The sequence below is a fragment of the Nerophis lumbriciformis genome, linkage group LG12 (genome assembly GCF_033978685.3).
Source record: "Nerophis lumbriciformis linkage group LG12, RoL_Nlum_v2.1, whole genome shotgun sequence".
Classification (NCBI taxonomy): Eukaryota; Metazoa; Chordata; class Actinopteri; order Syngnathiformes; family Syngnathidae; genus Nerophis; species Nerophis lumbriciformis.
Genome location: NC_084559.2, coordinates 42,290,646 through 42,317,811, shown reverse-complemented (window position 1 = coordinate 42,317,811; position 27,166 = coordinate 42,290,646). Strand labels below are relative to the sequence as shown.

At 41.2% G+C, this 27,166-nt stretch overlaps 1 protein-coding gene across 3 annotated transcripts in view; it reads right to left on the bottom strand.

The window, feature by feature from the left end:
- Positions 1-27,166, bottom strand: part of kiaa0825 (KIAA0825 ortholog) — a 573,303-nt gene that overhangs the window by 323,616 nt on the left and 222,521 nt on the right. For 2 of the 3 annotated variants that reach the window (XM_061986612.1, XM_061986613.1), the window contains one exon: positions 18,669-18,763. In XM_061986612.1, the coding sequence (XP_061842596.1) occupies positions 18,669-18,763 (95 nt within the window). Of the gene's footprint in view, positions 1-7,317; positions 7,360-18,668; positions 18,764-27,166 lie in introns of those variants that run through there. The other variant, XM_061986614.1, reaches the window with a different exon arrangement.

Sequence of the window (27,166 nt, the reverse complement as noted above, 5' to 3'; positions counted from 1 at the left end):
TGGACAAGTCGCCACCTCATCGCAGGGCCAACACAGATAGACAGACAACATTCACACTCACATTCACACACTAGGGCCAATTTTAGTGTTGCCAATCAACCTATCCCCAGGTGCATGTTTTTGGAGGTGGGAGGAAGCCGGAGTACCCGGAGGGAACCCACGCAGTCACGGGGAGAACATGCAAACTCCACACAGAAAGATCCCGAGCCCGGGATTGAACCCAAGACTACTCAGGACCTTCGTATTGTGAGGCAGATGCACTAACCCCTCTTCCACCGTGCTGCCCTTTAATCGTATCCAATATTGCAATATAATATATGATCATACTTTCCATACAGTTTTCTTTGTCAAAATTAAAATAAATACTTAAATATCTGCATGACTTAGTCATTTTACGGTGAAATGTACTGTGGTTTTTACAGCATATTACGGTAAACTGAAATTATTCGACCACCAATTTTTTTATGGTAGAATTCTGTCGACTGAGCTGCCAGTTTTTTTGCCGTAAAAAAAAACAGTAGTACTGTTTTTTCATTTGCCGTAATATATTCCCAAAAACTATTTTACAGTAAAATGATTGTGAGCTACCAATTTTTTGACCGTAAAATCTACAGATTACATCTTACGTAAAAAATATATACAGTCGTGATCAAAAGTTTACATACACTTGCAAAGAACATAATGTCATGGCTGTCTTGAGTTTCAAATAATTTCTACAACTCTTATTTTTTTGTGATAGAGTGATTGGAGCGCATACTTGTTGGTCACAAAAAACATTCATGAAGTTTGGTCCTTGTATGAATTTGTTATGGGTCGACTGAAAATGTGACCCAATCAACTGGGTCAAAAGCAATGTTAATATTTGGCAAGTTTCACTGCAATAAGGCGCTTTTGGTAGCCATCCACAAGCTTCTGGCAAGCTTCTGGTTGAAATTTTGACCACTCCTCTTGACAAAATGGGTGCAGTTCAGCTAAATTTGTTGGTTTTCTGACATGGACTTGTTTCTTCAGCATTGTCCACACGTTTAAGTCAGGACTTTGGGAAGGCCATTCTAAAATCTTCATTCTGGCCTGATTTAGCCATTCCTTTACCACTTTTGACATGTGTTTGGGGTCATTGTCCTGTTGGAACACCCAACTGCGCCCAAAACCCAACCTCCGGGCTGATGATTTTAGGTTGTCCTGAAGAATTTGGAAGTGATCCTCCTTTTTCATTGTCCCATTTACTCTCTGTAAAGCACCAGTTCCATTGGCAGTAAAACAGGTCCAGAGCATAATACTACCACTACCATGCTTGATGCTAGGGATAGTGTTCCTGGGATTAAAGGCCTCACCCTTTCTCCTCTAAACATATTGAGGGTTATTGTGGCCTAACAGCCTTTAATCCCATGAGCACCAATTCCTACTGTCAAGCATGGTGGTGGTAGTATTATGCTCTGGTCCTGTTTTGCTGCCACTGGAACTGGTGCTTTACAGAGAGTAAATGGGACAATGAAAAAAGAGGATTACCTCCAAATTCTTCAGGACAACTTAAAATCATCAGCCTTGAGGTTGGGTCTTGGGCGCAGTTGGGTGTTCCAACAGGACAATGACCCCAAACACATGTCAAAAGCGGTAAAGGAATGGCTACATCAGGCTAGAATTAAGGTTTTAGAATGGCCTTCCCAAAGTCCTGACTTAAATGTGTGGACAATGCTGAAGAAACAAGTCCATGTCAGAAAACCAACAAATTTAGCTGAACTGCACCAATTTTGTCAAGAGGAGTGGTCAACAATTCAACCAGAAGCTTGCCAGAAGCTTGTGGATGGCTACCAAAAGCACCTTATTTCAGTGAAACTTGCCAAGGGACATGTAACCAAATATTAACATTGCTGTATGTATACTTTTGACCCAGCAGATTTGGTCACATTTTCCGTAGACCCATAATAAATTCATAAAAGAACAAAACTTCAGGAATTTTTTTGTGAACAACAAGTATGTGCTCCAATCACTCTGACACAAAAAAATAAGAGTTGTAGAAATTATTGGAAAGTCAAGACAGCCATGACATTGTGTTCTTTACAAGTGTATGTAAACTTTTGACCACGACTGTATATTAAACAAATGCATGAGCAAATTCATATATTAGTTGCTGTTACAAGTGGCCCTCTGATGGCAGCCATACCTGCAATGTGGCCCTCATTGGAAACCAGTTTGACATCCCTGCTGTAGGTTATTGTATTCTTAGGGCATTCAATCGATCGCAACTGGACAGATGGGTCATAGACCAGAGTCTGTGAGCATGAACAGATGAAGCCAACTTGGATGAGCAAAACGTCTTCTAAGACAAACTAAACAGTCCAGTTATGATTAACTGAATGCCCTGAAAGTACAATAACCTGGATGAATGAGAACATCCATAGTGGTCTATCTAGTAAGCGACACGATATCATGAATGCCATGAGAATAATGTATCATATAAATGAGAAAAATACTTATGCTCTGCCCTATGCTCTTTAGCCTCAGACAGGTGTTAAAGCTAAGAATGCATGTCCTTGGATGGTATAACATTCTTCAGATGGAGTGGATGAGCTGCCCTGTGACATACGGAGCTCTGTCTTTAATAGCTAGCTAATTCTTTCCGAACAAAACCCTTTGACACAGCCAAGCAACATAGTTAAAGTCACCTTGGAATTTGAAAGACTCTTGTAGCCTCTTGTAACACGGTATATTTTTCTAGGAATGCAATCATGAAAGGCATTTAAAGTTTATAAAGGCACAAGGCCTTGTAATATTACCGTTCACTGAAGAAATAAAAAGAGGTTTCGAGTGTGGCTGAAAATCAAACAATTTAGTTATCGGTTGTTTCACTTCGTTCTTTGAAGTCAGTGCTCGGCTACGACTAAAGATGGGAAACTGGGAGACCAGCAATTTGTCCAAGGTAAGATGTCAAGAACAAATGTTTATTCTATTAAAGAAAGAATCTCAACTTCAAAGCTTCTGGAGATGATGAAATAAATTATCAAATATCCATCACGAGGACTGATATAAAACTATGAAGTGTGACCGACCGAATGGTGTAGGTTCCACACACAAATTCTCCTTATAAGATTTAAGGTCACAATTCATGAATTGGGAGTAACTTCAGTTTGTATTTGTCACATCTCTCGAAGAGATCTCCTGGTCCTGTACCAGAATAACAAACATACTTCAAATAGAAGACGCATGATGCTGTAATACTTTTATCAACCACTGCTTGAGTTACTTCTAGTAAAGTGGACCTTTACATGGACGATTACAACTACAGGTGGGAAAAAATTATTGATTCTTAGATGCGTCACAATTAGGATGTGAACAATTCTGAATCGATGGACAAGCCTACACTATCATTTTAAAAGGGACCTATGATGATTCTAATATACCTTTAAAACAGGTTCTTGTGCTCTAAATACAATGTATTAAAGATGTTTTGGTGTAAATTTCTCTAAGTTTGTAGAGGTGTTCCCTCCCTTTAGATTGTGTTTGAAACCCTCCACGATCTTTTGAAAATGTACACTATTTAAATATTTATTTTGAAGTCGTCACCACTATTTTTTCCAGACACGGTTGAACAATATGTAGATTCACCCGGTCACAACATTACGTACACATTGGTGTTGGCATGTGCATGCCACCATCAGATGAAAACAATGCTTTATTCTACCTTTTTTGTGTATTCTCAAACCAAATTGTAATGTCAAATATCGCAGAATCCAATGTTTTTAATGGCCCAAATGTTGTGGACAAACAAACATAGAAGTATTAGTTTATAGACAGAGACGGGGGGAGGCCGTAAAACGAGAAGGAATACACTGAAGCTCCTGCAGCCCAACTAGGCAAAAAGGGGAGAAGCACGTGTGTATCCGTCAATCTTTGACGTCACAAATAACGTGCTAGCTCACGCCCAGATGCATGAAATAAATGCAATGATGCTTTGGAGAATCCAACATTGTAACATTTATATGCTAGAAAAGTGGAAACTCATCATAGGTCCCCTTTAAATAAAGTAATACAGACAGTTCCAAAATGTGTAGTCCGCAACAGTTTACGCATGAAAAAAGCATACGGAAATCAACGATCCAGCAAAAGTCACCAGCAAAGGGTGAACCAAAATGGACTTGATTACAAAATGAAAACAAAGTAAAGGTGCTGGAAGGACAAGTAAGAAGAAGTGAAAACTAGACATGAACACAACACAAACAGGTGACTAAACTGTCAAGCAGGATTTATTTGCTGAAATGGCACAATACACAAAACCCAAAAGCAGTGAAGTAGGCACGTTGTGTAAATCGTAAATAAAAACATAATACAATGATTTGCTAAACCTTTTCAACCTATATTCAATTGAATAGACTGCAAAGACAAGATACTACACGTTCACACTGGTAAACTTTGTTATTTTTTGCAAATGTTATCCATCCATCTTCCTCCGCTTATCCGAGGTCGGGTCGCGGGGGCAGCAGCCTAAGCAGGGAAGCCCAGACTTCCATCTCCCCAGCCACTTCGTCCAGCTCTTCCTGTGGGACCCCGAGGCGTTCCCAGGCCAGCCGGGAGACATAGTCTTCCCAACGTGTCCTGGGTCTTCCCCGCGTCCTCCTACCGGTCGGACGTGCCCTAAACACCTCCTTAGGGAGGCGCTCGGGTGGGCATCCTGACCAGTTGCCCGAACCACCTCATCTGGCTCCTCTCGATGTGGAGGAGCAGCGGCTTTACTTTGAGCTCCCCCCGGATGGCAGAGCTTCTCACCCTATCTCTAAGGGAGAGCCCCGCCACCCGGCGGGGGAAACTCATTTCGGCCGCTCGTACCCGTGATCTTGTCCTTTCGATCATAACCCAAAGCTCATGACCATAGGTGAGGATGGGAACGTAGATCGACCGGTAAATTGAGAGCTTTGCCTTCCGGCTCAGCTCCTTCTTCACCACAACGGATCGATACAGCGTCCGCATTACTGAAGACGCCGCACTGATCCGCCTGTCAATCTCACGATCCACTCTTCCCTCACTCGTGAACAAGACTCCGAGGTACTTGAACTCCTCCACTTGGGGAAAGATCTCCTCCCCAACCCGGAGAAGGCACTCCACCCTTTTCCGGGCGAGAACCATGGACTCGGACTTGGAGGTGCTGATTCTCATCCCAGTCGCTTCACACTCGGCTGCGAACCGATCCAGCGAGAGCTGAAGATCCTGGCCAGATGAAGCCATCAGGACCACATCATCTGCAAAAAGCAGAGACCTAATCCTGCAGCCACCAAACCAGATCCCCTCAGAGCCCACCACAGACTCCCCAGGCACTGCTTCCTCATAGGAAGACGTGTTGGTGGGATTGAGGAGGTCTTCGAAGTATTCCCTCCACCGATCCACAACATCCGCAGTCGAGGTCAGCAGAACACCATCCTCGCCATACACGGTGTTGATAGTGCACTGCTTCCCCTTCCTGAGGCGGCGGATGGTGGTCCAGAATTGCTTCGAAGCCGTCCGGAAGTCGCTTTCCATGGCTTCCCCGAACTCCTCCCATGTCCGAGTTTTTGCCTCTGCGACCGCTGAAGCCGCACACCGCTTGGCCTGTCGGTACCTGTCCGCTGCCTCAGGAGTCCTATGAGCCAAAAGAACCCGATAGGACTCCTTCTTCAACTTGACGGCATCCCTCACCGCCGGTGTCCACCAACGGGTTCTAGGATTACCGCCACGACAGGCACCAACTACCTTGCGGCCACAGCTCCAATCAGCCACCTCGACAATAGAGGCGCGGAACATGGTCCATTCGGACTCAATGTCCAGCACCTCCCTCGTGACATGTTCAAAGTTCTTCCGGAGGTGGGAATTGAAACTCTCTCTGACAGGAGACTCTGCCAGACGTTCCCAGCAAACCCTCACAATGCGTTTGGGCCTGCCAGGTCTGTCCGGCATCCTCCCCCACCATCGCAGCCAACTCACCACCAGGTGGTGATCGGTAGAAAGCTCCGCCCCTCTCTTCACCCGAGTGTCCAAAACATGAGGCCGCAAATCCGATGACACAACTACAAAGTCGATCATGGAACTGCGGCCTAGGGTGTCCTGGTGCCAAGTGCACATATGGACACCCTTATGCTTGAGCATGGTGTTCGTTATGGACAATCTGTGACGGGCACAAAAGTCCAATAACAAAACACCGCTCGGGTTCAGATCCGGGCAGCCATTCTTCCCAATCACGCCTCTCCAGGTTTCACTGTCGCTGCCAACATGAGCATTGAAGTCCCCCAGTAGAACGAGGGAATCATCCGGGGGAGCACTCTCAAGTACTCCCTCGAGTGAATCCAAAAAGGGTGGGTACTCTGAGCTGCGCTTTGGCGCAGAAGCGCAAACCACAGTCAGGACCCGTTCCCCCACCCGAAGGCGGAGGGAAGCTACCCTCTCGTCCACCGGGTTGAACTCCAATGTGCAGGCTTTGAGCCGGGGGGCAACAAGAATTGCCACCCCAGCCCGTCGCCTCTCACTGCCGGCAACGCCAGAGTGGAAGAGAGTCCAGCTCCTCTCGAGAGAACTGGTTCCAGAGCCCTTGCTGTGCGTCGAAGTGAGTCCGACTATATCTAGCCGGAACTTCTCCACCTCGCGCACTAGCTCAGGCTCCTTCCCCCCCAGCAAGGTGACGTTCCACGTCCCAAGAGCTAGCTTCTGTAGCCGAGGATCGGACCGCCAAGTGCCCTGCCTTCGGCTCCCGCCCAGCTCACATCGCACCCGACCTCTATGACCCCTGCTATGGGTGGTGAGCCCATTGGAGGGGGGACCCACGTTGCCTCTTCGGGCTGTGCCCGGCCGGGCCCCATGGGGAAGGCCCGGCCACCAGGCGCTCGCCATCGTGCCCCACCTGCGGGCCTGGCTCCAGAGGGGGGCCCCGGTGACCCGCGTCCGGGCGAGGGAAATCTGGGTTCCTTGTCAGTGTTCCTCATAGAGATCTTCAAATATTAGCTCATTTGGAATTTGATGCCTGCAACATGTTTCAAAAAAGCTGGCACAAGTGGCAAAAAAGACTGAGAAAGTTGCGGAATGCTCATCAAACACTTATTTGGAACATCCCACAGGTGAACAGGCTAAATGGGAACAGGTGGGTGCCACGATTGGGTATAGAAGCAGCTTCCATGAAATGCTCAGTCATTCACAAACAAGGATGGGGCGAGGGTCACCTTGTGAACAAATGCGTGAGCAAATTGTCAAACAGTTTAAGAACATTTCTCAACCAGCTATTGCAAGGAATTTAGGGATTTCACCATCTACGGTCCGTAATATCATCAAAAGGTTCAGAGAATCTGGAGAAGTCACTGCACGTAAGCGGCAAGGCCGTGACCTTTGATCCGTCAGGCGGTACTGCATCAAAAAGCGACATCAGTGTGTAAAGGATATCACCACTTGGGCTCAGGAACACTTCAGAAAACCACTGTCAGTAATTACAGTTGGTCGCTACATCTGTAAGTGCAAGTTAAAACTCTACTATGCAATGCCAAAGCCATTTATCAACAACACCCAGAAACGCCACCAGCTTCGCAGGAGCAGCCTTTTCAGTATGTACATTTTCATTAATGAATATACAAATAAATGTATAATATATGTTAATAATGATACACGATATAAGTAATAATCAAATTGTGAGGTGCCCAAAGATTCCCATCCCTAATTACAAACAATATGTCGGGCCGCTCTTTAAGGCAGCCAATCCGTTTAGTGAGAAAACAAGAAGCCTAAGAAAGTTAGTCCGCCCACAAGCCATCTATCTACACGCTCACACAGCCGGTGTAGCAGGAAGCCAGGTCAGCCGGGCTACCCTGGGGGTCCTGGGGTGGTATTAATCAGTCTGGTTTCTGCTGAAAAGCTCAATCTGCAGATGATGGATGAGCCATCATGCTGAGGGAACTGAAGTGACGGGTGACAAAGAAGGACACACGCACCTGAATAAATCCACTCTCCATCCTGTCTAACCCCGACGCTCCACCGTCAAGGTAGCTGGGTGAAAGTGTGTGTGTGTGCGCGTGTGTGTGTGTGCACGGATAAGTGTCTCAGCATGTGTTCTGCTCTGCTAATGAAGTCATCTGAACAGTGATTTAACGGCCCCGGTGTAAAAGCCTACCACCCTTAACTCATAGCCTTGCTCTATTAGAATGTGATATAAACCCTGGGCACAATAACTGTCCTGCCACTGTAACAATATATAGGAGGGCACTGGCCATTGGAGCACGCCGCTAACTCACACAGGAGCAAATGATTAGCTGTGTATAAGGAAGGGGAGTCATTCAAGGTGACTAAAACTTGTAAGATAGAAAATATCAAGCGTCATTTAGTCAGGTTTCTTTGTGTCATCACAACCATGGCTGATTAAAGGGGAACATTATCACAATTTCAGAAGGGTTAAAACCATTAAAAATCAGTTCCCAGTGGCTTATTTTATTTTTCAAAGTTTTATTCAAAATTTTACCCATCACGCAATATCCCTAAAAAAAGCTTCAAAGTGCCTGATTTTAACCATCGTTATATACACACCCGTCCATTTTCCTGTGACGTCACACAGTGATGCCAATACAAACAAACATGGCGCATAGAACAGCAAGGTATAGCGACATTAGCTCGGATTCAGACTCGGATTTCAGCGGGCGGCTTAAGCGATTCAACAGATTACGCATGTATTGAAACGGATGGTTGTAGTGTGGAGGCAGGTAGCTTGAGGGTAAAAAAATCTGATTTGGTGTGCAGTGTAAACGGGGCCTTTGATGGGTAATGGTCGCACATCGGGTACAAAGCGGTAGAAAATGGATGGATGGATGTATGTGTCTTCAAACATCAAAGACTTCAAAGATTCTTTATTGTTAATTTGTTCATACATGCTAGACATAAGGAAGAATCGAGATATGGATGTGGATGTCCTCGATCTCTCTGCGAGTGGTTGCCACCCTTTATTCCCACTTCTGACACCAATGTGGCGATCTTGATCCAACAAACGATATGTCAGATGTACTTTTGCTCGTCTGGAAGAGAATGCTTTTTATTGCATCAACAATTTCCTCTCACTGTGTTTGATTGGGAGGTGACGCATAGACTGTTCTGTTTTTGTTGTTTCTGTTAAAGGGGAACATTATCACAATTTCAGAAGGGTTAAAACCATTAAAAATCAGTTCCCAGTGGCTTATTTTATTTTTCAAAGTTTTATTCAAAATTTTACCCATCACGCAATATCCCTAAAAAAAGCTTCAAAGTGCCTGATTTTAACCATCGTTATATACACCCGTCCATTTTCCTGTGACGTCACACAGTGATGCCAATACAAACAAACATGGTGCATAGAACAGCAAGGTATAGCGACATTAGCTCGGATTCAGACTCGGATTTCAGCGGCTTAAGCGATTCAACAGATTACGCATGTATTGAAACGGATGGTTGTAGTGTAGAGGCAGGTAGCGAAAACGAAATTGAAGAAGAAACTGAAGCTATTGAGCCAAATCGGTTTGAACCGTATGCAAGCGAAACCGACGAAAACGACACGACAGCCAGCGACACGGGAGAAAGCGAGGACGAATTTGGCGATCGCCTTCTAACCAACGATTGGTATGTGTTTGTTTGGCATTAAAGGAAACTAGCAATTATGAACTAGGTTTACAGCATATGAAATACATTTGGCAACAACATGCACTTTGAGAGTGCAGACAGCCCAGTTTTCATCAATTAATATATTCTGTAGACATACCCTCATCCGCTCTCTTTTCCTGAAAGCTGATCTGTCCAGTCCAGTTGGAAATACATCTGCTTTGAGTGTCGCAGGATATCCACACATTCTTGCCATCTCTGTCGTAGCATAGCTTTCGTCGGTAAAGTGTGCGGAACAAACGTCCAATTTCTTGCCACTTTCGCATCTTTGGGCCACTGGTGCAACTTGAATCCGTCCCTGTTCGTGTTGTTACACCCTCCGACAACACACCGACGAGGCATGATGTCTCCAAGGTACGGAAAACAGTCGAAAAAACGGAAAATAACAGAGCTGATTTGACTCGGTGTTTGTAATGTGTTTGAGAAAATGGCGGATTGCTTCCCGTTGTGACGTCATCGCTCCGAGAGCGAATAATAGAAAGGCGTTTAATTCGCCAAAATTCACCCATTTAGAGTTCGGAAATCGGTTAAAAAAATATATGGTCTTTTCTGCAACATCAAGGTATATATTGACGCTTACATAGGTCTGCTGATAATGTTCCCCTTTAAAGGGATTGTTTGGAGCCTTAGAGGACGCTAACTTTAAAATGGGTTGTTAGCAATATATCTCGCCCTCTTCCGGCCTCTTTAAGTACGTAAACTACGGCCCACGTAACAAATAGTTATGCATGTCAGCTAATGATAGTTTAGTTGCTATCATTAGATGTATATTCTATCATGACTACAACACAACTGCAAATTGTTAGTCGCATCTCTTGGACTGCTTTTGTGTATTTGTGTGTACGTGTGGTCCAGACTTCGGTGAGTGACGGTGATGAACGCCAGACTATTTCCTCAGGCTGGCAGGCAAATATTGTTAAATACAGTGGAACCTTTACGAACCCCTCGGTTTTCAAACTTTTTGGTTTGCAAACTACAAAACCCAAAACCAGTAAAGTTGGCACATTGTGTAAATCGTAAATAAAAACAGAATACATTGATTTGCAAAACCTTTTCAACTTATATTCACTTGAATAGACTGCAAAGACAAGATAATTAATGTTCGAACTGATAAACTTAATTTGTTTTTGCAAATAATAATTAACTTAGAATTTCATGGCTGCAAAACGTGCCAAAGTAGTTGGGAAAGGGCATGTTCACTACTGTGTTACATGGCCTTTCCTTTTAACAACAATCAGTAAACGTTTTGGAACTGAGGAGACCAATTTTTGAAGCTTTTCAGGTGGAATTCTTTCCCATTCTTGTTTGATGTACAGCTTAAGTCCAAGGTCTCCGTTGTGGTAATTTAGGCTTCATATTGCGCCACACATTTTCAATGGGAGACAGGTCTGGACTACAGGCAGACCAGTCTAGTACCCGCACTCTTTTACTACTAAGCCACGCTGTTGTAACACGTGGCTTGGCAATGTCTTGCTGAAATAAGCAGGGGCGTCCATGATAACGTTGCTTGGATGGCAACATATGTTGCTCCAAAACCTGTATGTACCTTTCAGCATTAATGGTGCCTTCACAGGTGTGTAAGTTACCCATGCCTTGGGCACTAATACACCCCCATACCATCACAGATGCTGGCGTTTGAACTTTGCACCTATAACAGTGGTTCTTTCCTCTTTGGTCCGGAGGACACCACGTCCAGAGTTTCCAAAAACAATTTGAAATGTGGACTCGTCAGACCAAAGAACACTTTTCCACTTTGCATCAGTCCATCTTAAATGAGCTCGGGCCCAGCGAAGCGTTTCCGGGTGTTGTTGATAAATGGCTTTGGCTTTGCATAGTAGAGTTTTAACTTCCACTTACAGATGAAGCAACCAACTGTAGTTACTGACAGAGGTTTTACTGAAGTGTTCCTGAGCCTATGTGGTGATATTCCTTACACACTGATGTCGCTTTTTGATGAAGTACCGCCGGAGGAATCGAAGCATTGCCGTTTGCATGCAACGATTTCTCCAGATTCGCTGAACCTTTTGATGATATTACGGACCGCAGATGGTGAAATCCCTAAATTCCTTGCAATAGCAGGTTGGGAAATGTTGTTCTTAAAGTGTAGGACAATTTACTCACGCATTTGTTCACAAAGTGGTGACCCTCGCTCCATCCTTTTTTGTGAATGACTGAGCATTTCATTGAAGCTGCTTTTATACCCAATCATGGTACCCACCAGTTCCCAATTAGCCTGTTCACCTGTGGGATGTTCCAAATAAGTGTTTGATGAGCATTCCGCAACTTTCTCAGTCTTTTTGCCACTTGTGCCAGCTTTTTTGAAACATGTTGCACGCATCAAATTCCCAATGAGCTAATATTTGCAAAAAATAACAAAGTTTTCCAGTTCGAACATTAAATATATATCTTGTCTTTGCAGTTTATTCAATTAAATATAGGTTGAAAAGGATTTGCAAATCATTGTATTCTGTTTTTATTTACCATTTACACAACGTGCCAACTTCACTGGTTTTGGGGTTTGTACAATAAAGGGAGAAGATGCAGTCAAAGTGGAGGCACGTAAATAAGATCGGCCACAAAATGTTGGGGCTTGAAGATGGTCTGTAAAACGTAATCTATGCAACATTTTGACCAAAGCACGACCATTACATGTTATGTAGACCATAAGGAAGCATTTTAAATGTATAAAAAAAAAATTGTGTTGGTGAACAGATTTTGTGGAGTTAATCTTTCAGATGCTTTGCAACAGAATGACTTATGATGGTTTAAACTCCAAATTGTGTTCTACTTAACGGGCATATTTATTCAAGTTTGAGTTGAACAAGGGATTCGATCCCTTTTCGAAGCCACCTTCATTTCCAATCCTTTCTCATATTTTAGTGCCCTGTTAGTTTGGACCATTCCCACACACCAACATGACAGCCCTATAACACTCAACTACAAACCTATTTTGGCTTAATTGAACAAATGGAGTCAATGTGTGAACAGGGATCAGGACACGCTGCCTGGCGAGGGAGAACGTAATTGTATGTGATTGTCAGAGCTAAAGAAGACAAAGCTCATCACAACACAGCACAGGGCTGCACGTTCACCCTTATTAGACCCATGTCCTTGGCAGATGCAGAGCTTGCCCTTTGTTAGCGAGGTGTGTGTGTGTGTGTGTTTTACAACGGCGCGTGATTTAGAATGGACTGGGCGTAGGCTGGGAGACAAGGTGCAGGAGCCCCCATGGCTCCCTGAGAGCTGGCAGTGTGACAGCTGGGAATGGAGAGCGGGGAACAGCCTGAAGTGTTGCCATCTAATATGTGTCACATACCTGCATAAATATTTATGCCTGTTTCAGAGCGAGAACAGGAGAGGACAAGGGCGAGGGGGGGGAGAGCATCAGTGGACATAGGTGAAGTCAATCAGGTGACACCAAGATCCGAGGTAGCGTCTTCCCCAACAACTTTGTCTGTTTGATTTGCACCGTTCAGCTTATACTTTATTTTGGCTATCAATACTATATTGGTAAACCATGTTTTTGTATGTCAGGATGGTTATACACCAGCATTGTCACACTGCAACACAGTCCAACCCACTAAAATCATTGCAATTTGTGTTTTCATTGTAGTAAGAAAAGTGCATTAAAAAAAAAAATAATCATAATTCTTACTGGAGCATATGTGGTTCTCAATCATACCACTGTGGATACACCGTGTGGGTGCCGTCAGAATGGGTCAACAACAATAGTTGAGAACTTTTTCTGTGTTGACTTTTCGGCATGTGGTAAGATTAAAAAGTCCAATTTTATCCAAGATGAGACTGAGGGCACCCAGAAAACAAGCCACTGCCTCAAAGTGGAGACTATGGAGGAAGCTAACGGTGTAATAGGAGTATACATGTTTTGATTTGTTTTTTTATCTGTGGGTCCACAACTGTAATCTCCTTAGTGAGATCACTCGGTCTGGGGGCCGCAGGTCCAGGGCACCTGGTGGGGGGGGGGGCAAAGGGGTCAAGACACCCCTCCCCTCAACCAGGGCACCGCCACATGGGTTAGCCTACTCTATATAGTATTTACCACCTTATCAGTGTTCACTTCACAGCCACAGATGGTTCATAGTTATTGACATTATTTACACATGACTTTGTCTGTTTCAGTCACTATGTTATTTAGTCACAACAGTAATTACTTACAACTTGTGTTCACATCCACAGGAACCACATGGGTTAGCCTACTCTCTACAGTATTTACCACCTTACTAGTGTTCACTTCACAGCCACAGATTGTACATCTAGTTATTGACATTATTTACACATTACTTTGTCTGTTTCAGTCACTATGTTATTTAGTCACTACAGTAATTACTTACAACTTGTGTTCACATCCACAGGAACCACATGGGTTAGCCTACTCTCTACAGTATTTACCACCTTACTAGTGTTCACTTCACAGCCACAGATTGTACATCTAGTTATTGACATTATTTACACATTACTTTGTCTGTTTCAGTCACTATGTTATTTAGTCACTACAGTAATTACTTACAACTTGTGTTCACATCCACAGGAACCACATGGGTTACCCTACTCTATACAGTTTTTACCACCTTACTAGTGTTCACTTCACAGCCACAGATGATTCATCTAGTTATTGACTTATTTACACATTACTTTGTCTGTTTCAGTCACTATGTTATTTAGTCACGACAGTAAATACAACTTGTAATCACATCCACAGGAACCACATGGGTTAGCCTACGCTATACAGTATTTACAACCTTACTCAATCCTTAACTTACCTTGTTCACTACACAGCCACAGATGGTTCATCTAGTTATTGACATTATTTACACATGACTTTGCTTCATTCACACATTACTTTGGCATTTTTGCTTTGATGGCTCTGACATGGGCCTTCCTCGCAAATTTCTGAGCAGCTTGCATTTTCCTTTTTGTTTTTGCTTACCGGTAAGTGGATTCTGCCTTGGATTTTATAGCCAATCTCTGTCTCTTTGACTCCCTCTCCACTTCTAACGGCTCCAAATGCAAAAACCATAAAGAGTACAAACAACGTTTATTCTATTAGCTAACTTCCTTTATCCGAATAGCCCATCCATCCATCCACCCATCCATTTTCTACCGCTTGTCCGTTTCGAGGTCACGGGGGGTGCTGGAGCCTATCTCAGCTGCATTCGGGCGGAAGGCGGGGTACACCCTGGACAAGTCGCCACCTCATCACAGGGCCAACGCAGATAGACAGAAAACATTCACACTCACATTCACACACTATGGCCAATTTAGTGTTGCCAATCAACCTATCCCCAGGTGCATGTTTTTGGCAGTGGGAGGAAGCCGGAGTACCCGGAGGGAACCCACGCAGTCACGGGGAGAACATGCAAACTCCACACAGAAAGATCCCGAGCCCGGAATTGAACCCAGGACTACTCAGGACCTTTGTATTGTGAGGCACATGCACTAACCCCTGTTCCACCGTGCTGCCCTATCTGAATAGCCATTTGTGATTTATAGCATGAAATAACAAATATATTGTTGTTTATGTTTCAAAATGATTCAACTATTCAATGTCAAAATATAAAGAGTAGAAATAATGAACAAATAGTCAGCGACTGTCTTGTTGTAAAACACCAATGAAAATAAAAGTTAGCATACTACATACTGTTAGCATACATCAAGCTATACTGTAGCAAAAGTCATCACGTCTGCCACAATCATGTGTGTTCCTAAATGTGTATTCCACATCTTCCATGTCGTCAGAGCAGTTTGGATTTGGGCTTACATGGTAAACAACTCAAATTAATGTTTTATCCAGACGCATACATTTGTCCAAATGTGGCCAAATAGACACATTGTGGGTTTCCTGGATGTCGTTCACATCGCTAAAAGAAAAATCTAAGGAAGAGAATCCCGCTGCCATCTTCCACAAGTTTTTTTAAATATGTAAATATCCCACTTGAATATTCTCTTTTCTCTTCTCCGACTCTCTCGTCGTCATTTGGGATGGCTGTTGTGATTTCACTTCCTGGCTCCATGCCTCTGATTGGCCTGTCCGTAATGTTTTGCCCTAATCTAAACCAATTGTGACTCATCATAGTAAACAACCAACCAATCATGGATGTTCTTATATGTAAACCAACCAATCGTCATTGATGTTTCCCCTATAGTTGTCCTCTGCTTGTGGAATTGCTTCGCTACGTACCTTCGATTTTTAAGTTAATATTTTTTTATGGAAAACCGTAGCTTTTACCACTGCATTAGCAAAAACCGTACTCATTAGGGGAAAACCGTAGTTGTTGGGAGGTATGACAAAGAGACGGATTAAGATTTTAACACACATGTAGGTAAAAAAAAAAATGAAGAAAAACTGAAAATATTTGTTTATATTTTTACAGAGATAAGAAATACGGATTTCCAACTATAGATGGAAAAATCCCAGGCCTGTCATACAGTATAACTTGGGTTAAAATGAATACATCGAAGTATCAATCAGAATGTGGCAAGCCTGATATAGTGTGTTAATAGGATGTATGCAGTCCTCCGAATAACGGCGTTACTTTTACTAGTAACGAGTAATCTAATTAATACTTGAATACCTGCTGGACCTATGATTTCACTGTAAATTATCCAACAAATTGTACATCGTGAAAAATGACAGTAGATTTTACTTAAAAAAAACTGTTAACTCAGTCGCCAAAATATTACTGTCAAAAACAGCGGTAGCAATTTTCAATTTACAGTAATATGAAATGCGTAATCCAATTAATTACTTTAACTTGCGTTACAGTAGGGAAAGGATTCATCCGGTCCCATCTCTGGGTGGATCTCTTGTGAGAGGAAGAAGAGGGTTAATCACTGTGCAATGCAGTCTGCTGAAAATGATGGAAAGCGCCACTCTACTTATCAACTGTGGACAAAGTGCGAGTTGACACAAAACCCATTTGTTGGTTTGTTTTACTTCATTCATTTAAGGTCAAACAAAAAACAATCAACAAAACATTTAAAATGCAGAATGAACAAAAAGGAGCAGAAAGAAGTACAACTTATAATATCTTCCCCCTATTCATACAGTTGCAACATGTGTTGTTCAACTCAGAAGACTAGCTATATATATATTCATAAAATACATAGTTTAAGATACTCAACACTCTACTGCCATACGGCGGCTAAAGTGAATAGTGCAAATCTGCCTCAATTCGTCATGTTTCATGTGTCAGGTAAAGCCCGACGAATGGGGCCATGTGAATTCCCTTCCTACTGTACAACGCTGGTACCGATGTGTTTGATGTAATGTGACACACTACTTTTCATGTGGTTGTATGTCAACAAGACAAAGTTCAATGCAAGCAACGGCCAGCCCCACACTAAAATTAACTTGATATTGAACAGAAAGAGGCAACATCACACAGCAAACAACATGTAGGCTGATTACACACACATACACACAATCCCTCCACTACCACGAGGGAATAATGAACAACAAATCAATGATTGAAGCGATAAGCTTGCAATCCCACAATACCTCGTTTGTGAACATGAGACAAGACAGTCAACCAAGCACATACCATCTGTTTATTAACTAGCGCTAACACAATCTAGTGAAAAGATTCAACAGAGCTCCCATCACTGCCAGCAAACTGCCACAGCTAAGCTAACAAACACAGCTCAACTAAAATGATGCTCTGAGCTGGCTCAACAGGCACCGCCTTTTAAAGGCACGCGCACACACACTCTGCTCTCATGAAACGTCTCAACTGCACGTGCCAGATATTTGAAGCTTTTTTTTCTTCGAAGTAACAGTAATTATTTCCCTTGCAATAATTACATTTGTTAATGAGTAATACTGTTTGTAATTCAATTACAATTTGGCAAAATAACGAGTAACTATAATTGTTTCCTTTTTTAAATACATTTTCCGAACACTGCCCGTATGGTGTCGGCTCAAATACAGTATAACTTGTGTGACAATTACTACATCTACATCTCCTTGAGCTGATGAAAGACTTAAGGACTGATTTGGAGCCAAAAGACACCAAAATGAATCAATATTTTTCCTATATGAATAATCTCAAGGCCCGGGGGCCAGATCTGGCACGCCACATTGTTTTATCTGGCCCAAGAAAGCCTGGAGATAATATTAATCAATAAATTACTTATCTTTTCTTACTAAATGTATTTGTTCCATTTTGACATAAAACACACATGTACTGCCTACACTTGCATATTTTGTAAATGTTGATATTTTCTAATATTTTAACAAATATTATATTATCAAACACTGTTTTGTAAAAACAAAAAAAAATACTTGCTAGACCTATAATTTCATTGTAAATTATCTAACAAATTGTACACAGTGAAAAATGACAGTAGATTTTACTAAAAAAAAAAAAAACTGGCAGCTCAGTCGCCAAAGTATTACTGTCAAAAACAGCAATAGCGATTTTCAATTTACAGTCATTTTATGGAATAATTCTGGCAACTGAGCTTCCAGTTTTTTACCGCAAAATACACAGATTTTTTTTACAGTCTACGTAAAAAAACAATATAAAGAATAAATACATAGGCAAAACGGTGTAATTATATCATGAGGTGAATCCTTGTACATTTATATTCATTTATGGCCACTGTGACAAGTGGCCATCCGAGGGCAGCCATAACTGTGACGTGGCCCCCAATGAAAGAGCGCACCCTCGACATGCAAAAAAGTGAGTTCTGCTATAGATTGCACTGCAGAAGTGCTACTATATTGCTCAGAAAAAGTGGCAACAACTATAGTTGTGTGCTTCATGTTTCACCACATAACAAAACACCACAGGTTAGAGCATGGTACCATGAATGTGGAGGGAAGTGACTGTCTCCATGGTCATAACTGGTAGTACGTGCACAATTGTCATTTAAATAGGGCAGTTTGCACCACTTTTGCACTTGTTACCAATTAAGCAACACACCCACTGATAGCAAACAAATTCTTACAGCTCGCACATGCTATTTAGCACGTGCTATTTGGATCCTAGTAGAGCAGACCCAATGAGTTTGTAGTGTTTTACCTGTTGGCCAACAGAGTTTTGAAGGTGACTTGACACATGTCTTGATACGCTGGCAGCAACCTTGTCCAGTCCCACGCCCACTCAGCCAAAGCAGCCTGTAGATGTATTAACACAGGGTCATGTTAGATATCAATCACAATTAAGAGCATCAATGCATTACTGTTCAAGTTGGGGAGTCAGGAAGGAAGGAAGGAAAGGATGCCAAGAATTGACCACCACACCCGGCAATGTATCATGTCCCCAGAATAGTTTTCTTTTTAATCAAATAAGACACCAATTAATTTATAAATCCACTTGAGAGGATGCTGTCATTATTCATAGACATATAAAATATTCCTGAGAGGGAGTCTTTAGTTATCAGTGTTTAGATGCTGGTGTTGCTCTCTTCCAAGCTGAAATGCCAAAATATCACAACCCATTATCCTCTTATTTTTTGTTCTCAAACAGTTTACACACTTGGCATCAGTGCCAGATTATGAAAGCAAATAAAAAATATTTTTTGTACTATTATTAATCAATGCAACAAAATAATACACAATAATACAATAATGACACAATTCCAAATCCAAAACCAAACCAGCAACATTCAAAATAGCCATTTTAAAGGGAATTGAGAGGTCACGCAAACATGACACAAAACAATCAAAAAGTGGTCAAACAAAAATGAATGCTATCAACAACAGTATCAATATTAATAAGAGTTCCAACATAGCAGTGATTACATATCCCTCATTTACATTATCATCACAGTCATTTATAAAAAAATAAAATAAAAACATGAACATTAGTGTCAAAGTGGCTTACACTTGCATCACATCCATAAGCTTGACAACACATTAGGGCTGGGCGATATGGCCTTTTATTAATATCTCGATATTTTTAGGCCATGTCACGATACACGATATATATCTCGATATTTTGCCTTAGCCTTGAATGAACAATTGATGCATATAATCACAGGAGTATGATGATTCTATGTGTCTACATTAAAACATTCTTGTTCGTACTGCATTAATATATGCTCATTTTAAACTTTCATGCAGAGAGGGAAATCACAACTAAGTCAATTTACCAAAACTGTATTTATTAAACAGTTATTAAGCAGTGGCACAAACATTCATGTCATTTCCAAAACAGAAAGTGCAAGACTGTCAGAGACATTTTAAAACAAGCTATAAGTGCACTTTTGTGAATGATGTCACTAAGATGACTTATCAAAACAACACTAAAATAAAGTGCACTTTTTGTACAGAACGCCACTACAATAGTTAAAAAGAAATAAAGTGCACTTTTGTGCATGATGTCACACAAGATATTTCAATAACTGTCAAATAAAAAATAAGCTGCATAATAGGTTCCTGCGGAAGTTATCTCCTTCTGTTGTTGACTTTTTTTTTTTCATACGGTGTTGATCTGGAAATAGTTGCTCCGGCGTTTTGTTGGTGTGGCAAAGGCCGCAGATGTTGACATGCAGAGTTTCAAGCACTCCTCATTCTCTAGAGCAGGGGTGCTCATTACGTCGATCGCGATCTACCGGTCGATCTCGGAGGGTGTGTACGTCGATCACCAGCCAGCCATTAAAAAAATAGTCCTAAAAATGAGTGATCATAAATCTTCACTATGACGTCACTTTCGTCACTTGATTGACATTCACGGCACCCGAGGGTCTTCTGAGATGACGCTGGCTGCTGCCAGCTCATTAAAATTACCGACTGGAAGGCGAGAAACACTTTATTTCAACAGACTCTGGCGCCGTATCTGTCGTCAAAACTCCAAAGACCGACTGCACAGTTGCACAATAAAAGCGCTACTTCATCCTGCCTGCGCTACCAAAATAAGAGTCTCAGAAAGCTAGCGTGCACAAGCTAGCAAGCTACGGAGTTTGCCGACAATGTATTTCTTGTAAAGTGTATACAAAGGAGTACGGAAGCTGGATAAATAAAATGCCAAAAACCAATCACTTTCATGTGGTATTGGACAGAAAGGAGGACTTTTTTTCTCCTCCATTCGAAAATGCGGACCTTATCAGCACTACTGTCTGATTCCAATCAATGCAAGTCATCACAATCAGGTAATACACTAACTTATATTCTTGTCTTCATGAAAGAAATGAATCTATATGTGTTAAACATGCTTGTATTATCTCTAAACACTTTTAACTTTTTAACAATATTAACTATATGTGTTAAACATGCTTGTATTATCTTTAAACACCTTTAACTTATTACCAATATTAACTATAAGTGTTAAACATGCTTGTATTATCTTTAAACACCTTTAACTTGTTAACAATATTAACTATGTGTTAAACATTCTTGTATTATCATTAAATACCTTAAATTTATTAACAATATTAACTATATGTGTTAAACATGCTTGCATTATCACTAAACCTCTTTAACTTGTTAACAATATTAACTATATGTGTTAAACATGTTTGCATTATCTTTAAACACCTTTAACTTAACAATATTAACTATATGTGTTAAACATGCTTGTATTATCATTAAACACCTTTAACTTGTTAACAAAAACATATGTTTCATAAATAAGTAAATATAAATTATATATATGAATGAGGTAGATCCCCACGACTTGATCAATTGAAAAGTAGCTCGCCTGCAGAAAAAGTGTGAGCACCCCTGCTCTAGAGGGTGACTTTTTAAATGATGCTACATTAGCAGTGCTGCTACTTTTTGTAGCAACGCTTTTGCCGCATAAATGTTGAACATATTCCCGCTTGAAGCCAAACCACCGCCGGACGATTGATCCCGTGCTGTTTTTCTTGGTAATTAATTATTCCTCCATTTGTTACCAGATTCGCATTTTCTCTCTCTCGTATTACCACCCGCCCCTCACCGTTAGCATCAAAGCATACATTACCATGTCGCTACCTCTCTGCTCCGCGGGAGCGTGTGATGTTGCACATGTGACGTGTGTAAGAAGGTGCGCTTGTTTTAAGTCTCTGTGAGAAGGAGAGACGAGAAAGAGTGGGAAACGCATTTAGTGTAATGCCCGCAGCTATAAGCAACTGCGTGAGAATGTATACTCGAATATCACTATATAGTCATTTTCTATATCGCACAGAAACAAACCCGCGATATATCGAGTATATCGATTTATTGTGTCATACATTTTCCACAAAGCTAAATAAGTCATATTTTAGGTTCATTTAATAGTTAAAACAAATGTAAGTAATGAATCCCATATTCCAATATATGACTTATTAATATCTAAACTAAATGCAATTGTTTCTACTGATATCATCTCCATAGCTTGTGTATACCAGTCAGCAGAGGTGTGGACTCGAGTCACATGACTTGGACTCGAGTCAGACTCGAGTCATGAATTTGATGACTTTAGACTCGACTTGACAAAATGTAAAAAGACTTGCAACTCGACTTAGACTTTAACATCAATGACTTGTGACTTCACTTGGACTTGAGCCTTTTGAATTGACATGACTTGACATGACTTGCTACTTTCCCCAAAACCCAAAGATGAAAAAGTTATTCGGGAGCGCTCCGTATTTTTCATTGTGTACTTGTCTATCAGCGTTGCGTGTGTCAGCTGGTGTGGTCTCAGTACAACAGCCAATCAAATTAGATCTACTTTGTTTTCATCACACAGCATTCATCCAATCAAATTGCAGGACAACCAACGAAGAAGACATGTCCAAACCACACGCCAGTGAACAAAAAATGATGCCTAAAATAATTTCGTTTGGGTATAAAAATTACGAGGTGGTCAACACAAAACGGTTTGCAGTATGCAACACATGCGGTTCGAAAATTACTGATGGAGAGGCAACAACTTCCAACTTCGTCCGGCATTTGAAGTTGCACAAAGAACGGTAAGTTTTGAATGTAAGATAACGTTTATTGGCTAAGTAACGTGACTTTTATTTGCTGTGTAGTTAAATCAGTGAGGCTGTAAACTCACTGCTAACGTTATAACGTTATTGCAAACATGGGAATCTGTTGCAGTTCACTACCTTATTCATACTTTTTGTTCAGTGATTTTTTTTAAGCAGGGTTACGTTAGTCAATATATCACACGTAACGTTAGACGGCGGTCAGCAGCACCACGTATTTTAGCCACCTAAAAAAAAGACAAAAATAGTAAAATAAAGGTCAGTTAAAATGTATACTATATTATGAATATGTGTACCGTTTTAGCTAGCTTTCTGACATACTGTTGGTTGTTTACCTCAGTGGTCCCCAACCACCGGGCCGCGGCCCGGTACTGGTCCGTGGATCGATTGGTATCGGGCCGCACAAGAATTTTTTATTTTTTTTTTCTCTTTTTTTAATTAAATCAACATAAAAAACACAAGATACACTTACAAGTAGTGCACCAACCCAAAACAACTCTCTCCCCCCTTTTGTTCTGGGCATTGAACATGAAGACTCTTCCTTCACTGTTCCGAGTGGCCATGAGAGTCTTGGCAGTGCCTGCCTCCAGTGCTCCAGTGGAGCGAGTTTTCAGCCATGGTGGCATCATACTACGCCCCCATCGTGCACAAATGACTGACAGACTCTTGGCTAATTTGGTCTTTTGCAAATGCAATGCAGCATAGGCCCCTGACATATAAAAAGTACAACTTTTTTGTTATGTTCACGTATATTTCATGTTTTTTCAATGTTAACACTTTTGTACAAATAAGTACATTTGCACTTTATTTTTCAATGTGTTTGTTCTGTAAAGGAATGAGTTAATGTTTAAAATGACTGGTTAATAGTGCTATTATAAAGTGCAATGTCAGCACAATTTTCTTTCCTGCAATTTAAAATGCACTTGTTTTAATAAATAAATACAGCGTTTGAAAAGCATACACAATCTGTGTTAATATATTAGTCAGTGGTTAAAAGGACTTGAAAGGACTCGAAACTCAAAATGCAGGACTTAGGACTTGACTTGAGACTTTCCAGTCTTGACTTTGGACTTGACTCGGGGCTTGCCTGTCTTGACTCGGGACTTGACTCGGACTTGAGGGCAAAGACTTGAGACTTACTTGTGACTTGCAAAACAATGACTTGGTCCCACCTCTGCCAGTCAGTATGTATTATGTGTGTATACCAGTCAGTATGAGTTGGACTACCAAAATCTATTCATTTTGTTAATATTACCCTTTTTGGTATGATGCATATTGAAATAAATGCATTTTTACTCTTTGATGTAATAACAATTTGATTTCCAAAGCTTTATTGACAAAAGGAGAACTCCATTTGCTCGCGCCATCTAACCACCTATCTTCTGATCTTTAATCAAAGGAGATTGATGGAGGCAACTTCAAACGCATGATTTAGCCACAAGGCTAAAAGCCCTAGCTGTTAACTCGGCGCTAACACAATTTTGAAGTTTTCAGGGTGTGAGGTTTAGGAAAGAACACCCTGCTCCACGCCCCTTCAACCGCACTTGCTCTCATCCGGGTCACGGCACCGTTGTAGCGGCTCTGCGTTGCATATCGATCTTCCTTTACTGCGTGAACCCACGTCGCCCAATTGAGCTGTAAGTGTGCGAGCCGCTAGGCCAGAATCCTGAGCTGCTTAACCCAGCTGCGAGCACACCTGTATGCATTAATACAAACTACATAGTGCAGGTACCTTAAGTGGAGAAGGTGTGTTAATCATTCCTTAATAAGCTATTTGGCCTCCTGTAATAATTAGGGATGTGTATCGTTTACATCTTAACCAATACCAGAACCAAATCGATACTTTAAAGACTGTGCTGGGGATTAAAGGGTGCCCGAAAGAGTGCCTAAAAAAATTGAAAACATTCACATTTTTGTAAAACTAAACCAAACCCAACATTACTACTTTTACGGAATTGTATGACATTCAAGTTGAACAGACTAGTACGGTAATCAAAATACTTCATGTATATACAATAAACTATAACTAAGTAACACATTCAAAAACAAGAAATACAGTCCACAAAAAATGATTTGGCGATGTTGCAATCCTGCTAATTCACGCTAATTTGCGCTGCCTCACAACTTTGTCCAAAGCTTCCAACTTCCCCGCACATTTTTGCCAATCAAATTCACCTCGCAGTGGCATTCAAACGTGCACATCAACCGTCTAATGCGGGTGTCAGAAACCCACAACTCTAGAGCTGCATGCGGCTCTTTAGTGCAGCCCTAGGGGCTCCCTGCACCTCTTTCAGAGATGTGTGAAAACGGAAAAAGATGATAAAACATTTTTTTTTAAATTTTAATATATTTTCTGTAGGAGGACGAACATGACACAAACCTTCCTAATTGTTAGAAATCCCACTGTTTATGTTAAACATGCTTCACTGATGAGAGTATTTGGCAAGCACCGTTTTTACCTACTAATTTCAGCGATCCTTGAACTCATCGTAGTTTGATTACATGTACAACTTTCTCTGATGCTGCCACAAAAAGACGTGTTTTAATGCCAGTTCTTCTTTGTCTCGTTTTGTCCACCAAACTTTTTATGCTGTGCGTGACTGCACAAAGGTGAGCTTTGTTGATTTTATTGATTTGCTGGAGTTCTAATCAGGCATGTCAATCCACGACTGCAAGCTAATCGATGCTAACATGCTATTTAGGCTAGCTGTATGTACATATAGCATCATTATGCCTCGTTTGTAGGTATATTTGAGCTAATTTAATTTCCTTTACTTATGTACTCTGTGTATTTAATTTGTCTCATAACACATTATCTGTATGTAATATTGGCTGCATTTCTCATAGTTGTTTGTGTGCTATGTTATTCCAGACCACAGCAAACGTTCCCCAGCTTGCAAATATTGTAATTAATCCATTAGAAAAAGACAACCTGTCGTTTCCTTAAACTTGGACACAAACATCTATACCTTTGGCCATTCTGAGCCAGTAATTTCCAGAAGATATCTCATCCTGTGAGAAGCCTCCTTTTTACTAATGATTTCAAATGTTGCAAAAATGTGTAGAATAAAAATTAAAATACAACATTTCTGTCAACAAAGATTTCCGTCAGCCTTTGATAGTAGGCTAATATAACTAATATAGACACTTACATCATGGGTTGTCTTCATTATAACACTAATATAAGGCTTTTAATTTTTTGCGGCTCCAGACAGATTTGTTTTGGTATTTTTGGTCCAATATGGCTCATTCAACATTTTGGGTTGCCGACCCCTGGTCTAATGGAAATGTCTAATCAAGGTGTTGGTTTGTTGTGTAGGCGAAGCAGGGACAACAACCTGGAACAATATATCAACTCTTTATTCCTCAAACGGAACTATTGCTTAGACCGACTTCCGGTTTCTGCCCACGTTGCTACACCTTCTTATTTGTAATGACTCTTAATTAATTAAAAGAAAATCAAAAATCGATGTATTTTATTTTATTTTATTTTTTATCTGTCCTGTCCTGCTGTGTCCCTAGTTGATGTAGATGATCAATATCTGCTGTACAGATTTACTTTAGAAAAGAGAAGTGTGGGATACTTCTCTTGATGCCTTGTTTGTATTTAACTTTAGTAAATGTTTGACTTTAATAAACAAAACCAGTTTTCTTTTAAGTAATATACAAATGTATCAGAGCTGTTCATCTATGTTATGGAGGAATGTAGTTAATTATAGAATTTTCACCTAGTGATACTAAAAAGTATGGAATCGAGAATCGATTTTGAATCGAATCGTTACCACCAAGAATCGAATCGTGTGGTGCCCAAAGATTCACGGCCCTTGACTAATAACCTTCCCAGTTTACATGTATTTATATATTTATTTAACTTTTATTAATCCAGGGTAAGGCAATTAAAACCAGTAATGCTGACCGAGCAAAGAGGCAGCATTTACATGACAGGGGTGTTGACGTGATGATCGTAACTCTCCTGGTTCAGTCTCTGCCTTTTCTGTTCTACACGGTACTGGAATCTGGGGCGCCGGCATGAGAGACGACCGTGCTAGCTACAAAGCTAAAAGCCCGATCGATCGACAAGATAGCCAGCACTGCTCTTGAGGTCGTCAGACTGTGAGGTTTACTAACATACACATGGCCCATTATCTGATTACTCTCCACCCCCTAAACCTCACTCTCATCCGGGTTACGGCACCACTGTAACCCGCGTGGTTCGAGTCCCAGGCGGAACAGAAAAAAGCATGCACTGAATCATGCGGGTTCCATGATTATCCATCATAGTCTCTCATATACAAAACCCAAAACCAGTGAAGTTGGCACGTTGTGTAAATCGCAAATAAAAAAAGAATACAATGATTTGCAAATCCTTTTCAACTAATATCCAATTGAATAGACTGCAAAGACAAGATATTTAATGTTCCAACTGAGAAACTGTTATTGTTTGCAAATATTAGCTCATTTAGAATTTGATGCCTGCAACATGTTTCAAAAAAACTGGCACAAGTGGCAAAAAAGGTGGTACCATGATTGGATATAAAAGCAGCTTCCATGAAATGCTCAGTCATTCACAAACAAGGATGGGGCGAGGGTCACCACTTTGTCAACAAATACATAGGCAAATTGT